The sequence below is a fragment of the Musa acuminata genome, chromosome BXJ2-4 (genome assembly GCF_036884655.1).
Source record: "Musa acuminata AAA Group cultivar baxijiao chromosome BXJ2-4, Cavendish_Baxijiao_AAA, whole genome shotgun sequence".
NCBI classification, from domain to species: domain Eukaryota; kingdom Viridiplantae; phylum Streptophyta; class Magnoliopsida; order Zingiberales; family Musaceae; genus Musa; species Musa acuminata.
The window spans coordinates 8476366-8487376 of record NC_088341.1 but is presented as its reverse complement, the minus strand read 5'-3'; the positions used below and the strand labels follow the sequence as shown (position 1 = coordinate 8487376).

The following is an 11011-nucleotide window of genomic DNA, read 5'->3' as shown; positions in this document are numbered from 1 at the left end:
TATATATATATATATATATATATATATATATATATATATATATATATATATATATATATATATATATATATATATATATATATATATATATATATATATATATATATATATATATATATATAATCATAACCCAAGTTCAATAATATGAGTGACCTATTAACTTGGTGAATCTAAATCACATAACTCCAAATACTTAAGCCAAGTTAGTGATAATGGACTCATTCTTATTTTCGATATGAAGCTAAATTGGAACATCAAAATCTATCCTAGTTTAGGATTAAAAAAAAAAATTGGATTCCCCACTATGTCTATTATTAGCTTTGGTTTAATACCAATTATCTCAAACTGATTTGACGAGATAATTGACCTATTAACTTGATAAGACTAAATCATACCACCAAAAATATTTAACTCGCTTTATAATAATAATAATGGACTAATCTAATCACATATACCTTCACAATCATCTTTTTTTACTTAGGAGACGAAATTGTGACATCATATATTTCCTATATTTTGATGCTGGAAGATTGGAGAATTTTGGGAGTAGGAAAATACAAAAGGCAATTCACGCATCAATCCATAAACAATTAGATATGCCAAATTTATAAACCATATTTGCCATCAATCATTTCAAGCTTTGTGAAAACTTCTTGAATACATCTAACAAAATACACATCTAAATCTTTAATGGGTGATAACACCCCAAGAAATGTGGGGATCCAAGCACTGTGACATCTTACCTAATGATCCAACTCATTTGTGCATGAAAGTCCCAAAAGAGAGTGATGACAAAAATTTTCTCCGTAAGGCAAATCACTGATCCAGAATTCATAAGTACAAGTCAACAATAAACTCATCAAATTGTCATAAATCGATTCAAATATTTGTTCATATGAGAGACTAAACAGAATATTAACTTTGGCCTACATCGTTTCTTCTCGTAGACGAATCAGAGCTGCTAAGTGACCTTGCCAACATCATATTTTGTCCATTCCAAGTTTTCTTGTTAGTTCTTGCATGAAAAATTATCATGTCAAATTTAATTAAATTAGAGTGAATTAAATTGGTCAAAACTAATGGGATCGAACACATCGATACAATCGCTAATCTATAAATTTAAGTTACTGGAGTGTGTGTTAGCTTCCATATATTCTGTGTGTGACTTACAGATGACAGATGGATGATGTATTATTTCTTTATATTTGTTTATAAATTGGTGTAAGTGTTTTTTTAGAAATCTCATTGAAGTAACCAAATTATACTTGGAAAGTTAAATTTATGATATCGATGAAAATTGAATATAATATATCAATTTTGATCAATAGTTTAGATGAAAAGTGACTAAGATTAAAATTAACCTGAATGTAATATTTTGATCAATAGTTTAGATCAAATGAAGTTGATAGATTAATCAATCCACCGCACCTCTCGTAATATACTCTCCAATCGAAACATCTTTGAAAAAAAGTGATTATTGAGTATTGATATTTATAGATAACTATATATTGATGGAATTTTCATCTATAATATCTTTCGATCTCTAACTATGAAGTTTGAGGATCAAATCTCATATCACAACTATATCAAATATCGATATTATAATTTTATGAAACTCAAAGTCGTTTTGCTTTGTACATATTTTTACGTGATTATATAATTTTATACATATAAAAAAATTTATATTAATTCCATTGCAGTTTTTAGTCAAAAAATTATTCTTATCAAAGTCTCTATAACAATGGCTTTTATCTTAATGCCTATCTGACGTGGCTAGTTTTTCTATTTCAAATACAATACCACTAAATATTTGGTTTTGGCTATATATTGTCATTATAATAAAAGCTACAATTTGCAAGGTATTTATGTAGCATATTTGGAATTAATTACATTAAGAAATTAAGCACTCTTTTCTTCTTATTTTATTCCTTTAAGATGAGAACATATAACTTCACATATGTCTAAGATTCTAAAACTATATTATACAAAATATTCTTTTGTAACTACTATTTTAATTACAAATTTAAAAATTCTATTGTAATTATTATTTTAAATTATATCTTTAAATATACTCTTTTTGGACTAGTCAACACCTCATGGTCGGACCAGATAGAATTGACCTCAATGAAAAAGTCAAACTTCTTCTTCCCAAAGAAACACCAGTTTGACCAACCCACCAGGTCAACCATATCTCTTTCAACACTTCCCCCTGCTTCCCCTCCCCTCCCCTCCCCTCCCATCATCCATATCCGACCAAGATAGCAACCAACATCCAAATATAGACGACCACTCTTCTTCTTCTTCCTCTCCTCCCTCCAACTCTACGTATATATAAAGCGTCGCCCTTCTCTTCTTCCCTTCACCTTTCTCTCCACCTTCCCAAGACCTCACCGCCATGGATTTGGCACCGGCCGCCTCCCTCACCCTCACCCTCTTCCTCTCCCTCCTCTTCCCCTTGGTGGCTCCCCACAACATCACCAAGATGCTGGCCCAGTTGCCCGACTTCTCCACCTTCAACGATCTCCTCACCCAGACCCACCTTGCCGCCGACATCAACAGCCGCTCGACCATCACCATCCTCGCCGTCAGCAACGGCGCCGTGTCGTCCGTCTCCGACGAACCCATCGACACCATCAAGAAGATCCTCTCCCTGCACGTTATCCTCGACTACTACGACGACAACAAGATCCACAAGATCTCCAACCACACTGCCATCCTTACCACACTCTTCCAGGCCAGCGGCGGCGCCGCAGGCCAGAACGGCTTCCTCAACGTGACCGACATGGAAAACGGGCAGATCGCCTTCGGCTCCGCCGTGGCGGGCTCCTCTCTCACCGCCAACTTCGTGAAGGTCCTGGCCACGCAACCCTACAACATCTCGGTCCTCCAGATCAGCAGCGTCATCGTTCCTCCTAGCCTCAGCGGCGGGGCTTCCAGCAACCAAAGCACGAAACCGCCAGCGTCATCTCCTACACCGACGGCGGCGCCCAAGACGGCCCCTGCGCCACCCACAGCAGCGCCCTCAGAGGCCCCGTCCGAAGCGGCGTCACCGCGGGCATCTGATGCGGAGTCTCCGAGCGGAAAGACGGATGATGCGCCAGCGCCATCGGGCGCACCGGCTTCAGCGGGCATAGACGGATCACCAGCGGGAGCTCCGTCCGACAACGCCGACGCCCCGGAAGGCGACGGTGGCGGGAAATCCGCTGCGGACCGGGTGGGTGCTGGTGTTGGGCTCGCTGTTGCCATGGGTTTCGCCATGTTAGGCGCTCTCTGAATGATAGTCGATTAGGAGAAGCTCTTAGCTACGTGCATGGCCAAGCATGCATATCTCTTGCATGGTTTTGGGAGGTATCACGTTGGCGCACGGTCAATCTAAATCATTAACTATATGTATCTTAGAAGGCTTTCTTAGCCGTCGTAATTACATATGATATTTACGACATATTAGAACAATTGCATTAAAATTATGCATTATTCATGTGGATTATCTAAATTCTGATTTATATGAATTGCCAAAGTTTTACTTTTGAGCTTATAAAAGCAGCTATTCCATGCTTGCTTGTAGTCAGAATCAACTCGATGAAGCCTTCTTTGCTCACTGGGAAAGCAAGCATCTCCTCCATTGACAACACTCTTCTTCTTAATTTCCAGGCAACAAAGTCTTTCAATCCCAACACTAATGAGACACTGATTCATTCATTACTTCCACTTCTTGGAGCTTACTAAAACAATGAATTAAGACACACCTGCAAGCGTAACATTTATTAACCTCACCTTGTATTCCTACAGATAACATTACCTAATTACTTGCTTTGATATACATCCGTGACCTACTTTGTGCTTCTTCTCGTGACGCCCAACGTCCCGCCCCTGCCAATTTAATGCCTTTCCCGTTGGTTTCGAGAGTTGGCATGACGTCGGTGGAGCTCTCCAGCGCCGTGCAGCTCAGAGTCTGCAGCAGCCTCCATGCGCCCCTGAGCACGTCGCCGTCCGACCTCGCGCAAGCCCCGGCTGCGGCGCTCCGCCGCCTCTGCCGGCTCCTGATGTCGCTCATATCCGTCTTCGCAGGGACGCGCAACGACCCGAGCACGAAGAGATACCACCCCGGCGGCTGCCTCGCCACCTGAGTCTGCGGGAGCGCATTTCCGTCGCAGTTCGACGCCTTCCTCAGCCTCCGATACTCTGGCTTCTTGCCACCGATGACCCAGAACCGGCTGCGCCGGTCGGAGCCATCGGAGACGGCGCAACTCTTCGGCGAGCGGATGACGACGCTAGGGACGTCTGCCCGTTTGGGCTGGGGAGCGCCGAAGGGGACGATCTTGCCGTCGAGGAAGACGTCCGTCGCGGCGCACATGGGCGGGAGGGAGCCGGGAGAGCAGGAGGAGAAGAACTCGAAGGGATCAGGCTCTGCCGCGGGATCAGAGCGGCCGCCGGGGCCAGAGGGGACGGCCATTTGGGGAAGCGTCGAAGGAAACTCCTTGGCCTTCGGAGTTGGGAGGAGATGATGGGAGGAGGAAGGGGTGGTGAGTGGAGACTTCATATGACGAGAGAGAAAGGTTAGCCGCAAGGAAGAATCTAATGGGAAGGAGGAACCATATCTCTCTCCTCTCAACGAGGTGACACAACAATGGAACCAAAGATCACAAACTTAATTTTTTATTATGAAATATATCTACACAAACAAATATTATAAAATAGGAAAATTGTATACTTTGTCAATCAAGAATAAATGCAAAAAAAATACCTACCAATAATATTATGGTGAATAGAATAAAGACGTATTTACTACCATATTTTTATTAAAATCATAATAATATATTACCATAAATTCTATCCTTTCCTATTATCTTCAGCCGTAATGTATTCTCTGAATGTTTTTTTTTAGATGTGAGATATATAACTCATCATTTTAGATCTTATCATGAATAAGTAAAAAATCAATAGTTATCCATTTCATTCGAAAATAAAAATCTCATAAAAAATTTCATGACTCAAAAAAATATATTATACCCGAAAAAATATGACATAAACAGTAATAAATATGTTATCATTATTCTTAAAACACACACACACACACACACACACACACACACACACACACACATATATATATATATATATATATATATATATATATATATATATATATATATATATATATATATATATATATATATATATATATATATATATGTTTCTTATAATTATTATTGGAAGGAGTCTAATAGATGCCTTTTTAAATCATGACAATGATAAAAATATTTAGTATCCTTTGTATATATGTTAGATATTATATTTTAAATCAAAGATAGAAGTGACCATGCCATATTTTTAGTACTGAGAGGAATATGTCATCCCAAATATATTAATTTAGGATTTTAATTTAAATGTAAAATTAATGGTTCCAATTTACTGAGAAGCGCTCGTATATTAATTTAAAATATTTAATTTTCTATCCCAATTAACATGGAAGACCAAAATAACTAACTAACTAACTAACTAAACTCTGCCCTTTCTGTGGCGGGAGCCGATCGAACTCGCCACCCGAGGAGAGGGAGGATGAGAAGACCGAAGCCGTAGAGGTGCGGCCTTGGCGCCCCATGGCGGTAACGATCTTGCGGGTCGCGGCCGTTCTCCGAATAGATCTTAAGCGCCCCGTCGTTTCCTCGTAGATGAGCGCCGAGATGCGCTTCGCCTCGCCCATACGCGGCAGCCGCCCGATCGCCGGCTTCTTGATCCTCTAGTTATTGTTCCTTGGAACTTTCCGGTGCCGTTTCGTCCCGCCTTCTGCTGCGCACCCGGATCGCGGATCTGGTGGACTCCCGCGGCGGATGGTATGCCGTTTATTTGATGGTCTTCGTATGCTCGCTTTGCCCTTGAGATGGGAAACCGATCCGTGGCAGCTTCTTGCTTCTTTTTCTGACCGTCGTATTCACGAAGGTCTCTGTTCGTTGGTGGGAACGAGAAGTTGCCGGATTCAACCTCGAGGAAAAGGTATTTGGGCTAAATACCCCTCTTGTCTTGTCTTACAGCGAGATGCATGTTAATTATTTGAAGAAATATGTCAATCATTGAAGTGTTACTGTCTTTGGAGAACGAACTAACGATTAGATGGAGAGATAGCAATCGATGATTGAACATTGAATCAAAGTGGGTTTTATCATCTCATACACAGTGTATGAAGGATATTAATAAATAGATTTTATCTTATATACAGACTTAGTTTTTAGATGGAATGATAACAATAAATAATTAAACAAATATCAAATGAAAATATTGACTCTCCTAGTATCAAGAATATAAATGCATAAATTTTGTCTTGTGTAAAGACTTGAGATTTTAGATGAAATGATAGCAACTACATTCATCAAATGAAAATACTGACCCTCCCACTTGCAAGATGTATTGGCCAAAGACATCCTTTACTTCTCATCTGATGTTACATATGTTTAGTCATTTTAGTTAGCGTTGAGTTTTATTGAGTTGAGCACAATTGAAGTTATGTTTGGATTGGCTTTCTAGTGTAACATGAAACAAATTACGCCCTAGAACGAGCCTCCTGCTAATATGAGGCTCGAGGAGGATCGATATACATAGTCTTTTAAAATTATTTTTGACAATGCTAGCCTTGTTTAAACAGAAATGTAGACCTTTTTTTGCTAATATTGCTAACATGGACATTTCGTTAGATGTTAATGGAAGGTTCACAGTTTCATTTACTGGTCAAGGCTTAGACCGGTATCATACTGATCTGTACCAGTGTACTGGATTTCAGAAATTTCTGAAAGTAAAAACTGAAACAATAAAAAAAATAACCTGTACAGGGCCTAAACCCCCCTTCATTTGGTGGTAGATGTCTTGTGTCATTTACATTGGTATGCATACTGGTGGATTGTTGGACTGGTTAATATAATCTATATCGTATGGTATTTCAAGCCTTATATTGATCCATGGCATTTGACTGTATAATTTAGATACTGGGAATTTCTTACTAATTCGAGATGAGCACAATTTAAACAATGAAGTGGTCATTTGTTGAGCAGCTTTAGGTACAGAATAAGATTTGGTCGTTTGAACTTGTCACGCTAGGTCTAGAAACATCATGGGCTCACAAAAGAAAAGGATGTGGGGCTGCTTCTTCAGCCAGCACGTTTCTTTCGTCAATTTCTGGCTATCACATGGAAGAATGTCGGATTGCTGGCAAATACATTCTCTTTAGCCAGCAAGTTTTCTTTGTTAGTGTTGTCTCCATCAATTTAGGTCCGTTACATGCACACGGAAGCAAGCAACTTCTCTCTAGCCACCGCAACTGACTCACTGCCCCACTGGTGAAGCAGACCCTTTGTCATATGGTACAAGGTCTCTGTTCCTGTCACCAGTCACCACCCAATAATTCGGGAAGGTTGAAATGATAAGAATTGCATGGTCTAGACTTGTTTGGATGTATCATGGCACATCAAGCATGTGTTGAATTATTCTTGCCCACTGAGCAAATTTTTCTGCATGGTACTGAGTTGAGCATCACAAGCTTATGATCTCAGTATTTTGACATGTCCAAAATGACAATATGGATGTATGTCCTCTAGTTACAGATGCATCTCAATAGATAAGTGGATGAGAAGGACCTACCAGTAAAAACTGACTGGCTTTTCTGATGGATAGTGCTATGAGATGAAATCACTGTAACTTCAGTCAATTTATCATAATAAACATAGGGAATTTTACAACAAATTTGAGCGGAAGGATTCCTTCAAAATTGTGTATCTTTGTTCAGTAAAACCTTTTTGTTTAGAATTTGACAAAAATTAAGCTTTCATGAGGCTTGTGTTCTTTCTTACACCATGCGGTTGGTTCATCTCGGTCACTCATTTTTGTTGTGTTACACAGCTTGGATAGTTCCTATGAACAGTATGTATTGCATTGACCGGAAACAAATAATTGATAATATTGGATTTGTCTTTTGGAGTTCTTGAGAAATTGCCATTTAGACTTGAGACTCTTGAACACCACAAATTGGTAATTACAAATTCCAATGAAAATTAATGCTTAAATTGAACATGTCAACATGCATGTGACAATTATGCAAAAAATTGAACATGTCCCGTTTTTGTAACTTTGCAACTAACGACTCAGTTGCATGTTTTGTCATGCTCCCTTAAGTTTCTTTGTTCAGAAAAAAAAAAATGCATGTGACAATATGCAGAAAATATTTCAATGACATTTTAAAATCGTGAAGAACATTGCTGAGTCTGCTCATAGATGTTTTCCTTTTGAATACAGTGTCTTCTCTTCTTGTCCTTGTCATTTTTCTTCATGTCGCTTGTCTTGTATCCTTTCTCTTCTAGCTATATAACACCACAGTTCACACACACACAAGCATTGCTCTCTCCGGTTCATTAGATGATTGAGCAATGGAGTTGGGACTCAAGAACGCAGATGATGACCTGAATCTGGAGCTGGGGTTGCAGCCATGGAGTAGTCTGCCGGAGCCAGTGATGATGTTCACCTGCTCCTACTGCCCCCGCAAGTTCCACAGCTCCCAGGCTTTAGGAGGTCATCAGAACGCTCACAAGCTGGAGCGGAGCCTCGCCATGCAGCGCCGGGAGCTGGCCTTGGCCATCCGTGAGAAGACAGACGGCTTCGGATCTACCAGCAATGGCGGTGTGGATGATAGGAAGAAGCTAGCAGTAGAGATTGACTTGTCCTTGAGACTATGAGAACGTTGTTAAGTTCCGAGTCAACTTGTTCCATGTTCTTCTTCCTTGTATTCTGATTAAATAGGTCAGATCATGATTAGATCAAGGTGGACTACTGTTTGAAGTAGTGATATAGTCTATACTATTGGATGCGTTCATTAAGAGTGCGGTCTCGTGAGTTGCCTTTATAAGTTACTATAGATTTTTTTTTTCTTTAAATTTGTATAGATTAACGGACGAATTCCAGAAAACACTTTTGTTTTTGGGCTTTTAATGGGAAGTGCCTCCATTTCTAAAATTTCTTAATATCGTCTGCCTTTTTCCTAATATTTGAAATGTTCTTAATTTGACAATCGATCACCTATTCATTTTTCCTCCTTTTTCTCGTTTCAATTATAATATTCTTAAATTGTGTTATGATATTTTCCACAATATTGGAAAATGATTACGACATTATAAAATAATATTTTTATTCAAATTTTATATTTAAAAAATATTATATTTATAGTGTGTTTACGCACGCTACAGTTACAATATTCTTATACAGTGCTACAGTGTTTTCTGAAATTATTGAAAACAGTGTAAAAATATTTTAACCGAATCAGTCAGAACTAAAGAGAGAGAGAGAGAGAGAGAGAGAGAGAGATGATCGAAAGATATTTCATGTCTCAGGCAAAGAGGACGTCATTAGGAAATTTTGAAAATGAGAGTATTTCTGAGAAAAGTTCAAAAAAAATTTTGAAAATTCACCATTAAGCACCCCTAACGTTTTATGATATGATATGACATAGTTATTAACTATCTAATCAGTGTTAGTTATCATTTGATCAAATGTTGTATTGTTAATACAATGAAGGGGGTAATGAAAATTCTTATGTTTTAAACTCAAATTATTTATCGATAATCATGGTTATTACTGATTGAGTTGATTTTATTAGAAAACTGCTAATAAGTAATATATTATCTATTTATTTATAAGGGCAAATATATGACTACCCAACCAAGCTCTCTACTATAATATGTTTAATCTTTGGGACATAAATATGTGCGGTGAAATGGATTTCTATTTGATCACAACCATCCATCTAATATATGGTGGATGGCTTATCATGACCTTAGTTGGAATTGCCTAAGGCGTGAGGCACCCTTGCGGCCAAGACGCGAACTTAGCTTGCGTTACCTAAGTCGCGCTCCGCCCTTGCGATATTGCTCCGCAAAGATCAGCCCACTTGTAACCTCTCGCAGGTCCTGAAAGACCTGTAAAAGAGAAAGTTGATTAGTTCGAAAGAACGAGCGACGGACAAGTCCTGAAGTCTCGCGGAAAGGGAAAGCTTTACAAGCAATTCAACGAGCACCTTGCGTGCACAAGAGAAAAGAGAGAGAGGGGGAAAACAAGGGCTTTAGAAGGTTGAACGAACAACTGCAAGCCCACAAACAATTGCTCACCGAGTCCCGGGCGTGACAACAAGTTCCCGTCAAGGCAACGTGCGAACTTGCGAATGAGTGTTAAATGCCCGGTACTATACCGAAGCCCCATCCAACCCTGTGCCACCCGGGGGGTTCCAAGGGGCTGAGATGGCTGACGTTTTGGTGAGCGGAGGCAGATTCCAGAAATCAGCCCGCGACACACGAAAACGGAGTTGTTTTGGGTTATTTTGGGGCTGTTTTGCTCGGTTCGGTGAGCAGTTGCTTTGTAATGCTGCAGCTTGTTCGAACTTCCATTTTTACAAGCAAAATGACTCAAAACCAAGGAAAAACAGGCTGCCAAGTAGCTGTACATGTAGATGAGAGCGACGAATGGTTCGTTGAACAGAGTTGTTGCGAGTGCGTGACGACCGTTCGTGACATTCTCCCCCACTTAAACTGTCGACGCCCTCGTCGACGCTTGTTGGTAGTTGTTGATGACTTCTTCTTCATGTCGTAGGGCGTCTTCAGGCTCCCAACTAGCTTCAGTTTGGGGAAGCTTTCGCCACTTCACCAAGTACTCTATCTGCTCAACTTTGTTGGGTAGCTTTATCTTGCAGTCCGCCAGAATGGTTTCAACTTGTTTCTCGTAGGAGGCTATGATGGGAGGTAACCGAGTTGGAACACTTGGGAAAGCATCTTGCGGATTCGAGTGGTAGGCTTTTAGGTTGCTGGCGTGAAGAACGTTGTGAATTTTGAACCACATCGGCAGCTGCAACTTATAAGAGACGTTGCCTACCCTGTTGATAATTAGGAAGGGCCCTTCATACTTGCGCACCAATCCTTTGTGGACTTTGTTCCTAAAGAATTGGAGTGATGCTGGTTGGAGCTTTACCAACACCAAATCGCCA

General features: G+C 39.9%; 1 protein-coding gene and 1 long non-coding RNA gene across 2 annotated transcripts; both read left to right on the top strand.

Annotated features, from left to right (window-relative positions):
- The first annotated feature begins 2395 nt into the window (after positions 1–2395).
- LOC135608981 (fasciclin-like arabinogalactan protein 14) lies at positions 2396–3431 on the top strand. The gene has a single exon (XM_065102070.1). The coding sequence runs from the start codon at positions 2396–2398 to the stop codon at positions 3272–3274; it is 879 nt and encodes a 292-aa protein (XP_064958142.1). The 3' UTR covers positions 3275–3431.
- A 2105-nt stretch (positions 3432–5536) lies between these two features.
- LOC135609862 (uncharacterized) lies at positions 5537–8970 on the top strand. The gene is made up of 2 exons (XR_010485954.1): positions 5537–5994; positions 8430–8970. It is a non-coding gene; the product is annotated as an uncharacterized LOC135609862 (long non-coding RNA).
- The last annotated feature ends 2041 nt before the right edge of the window (positions 8971–11011 follow it).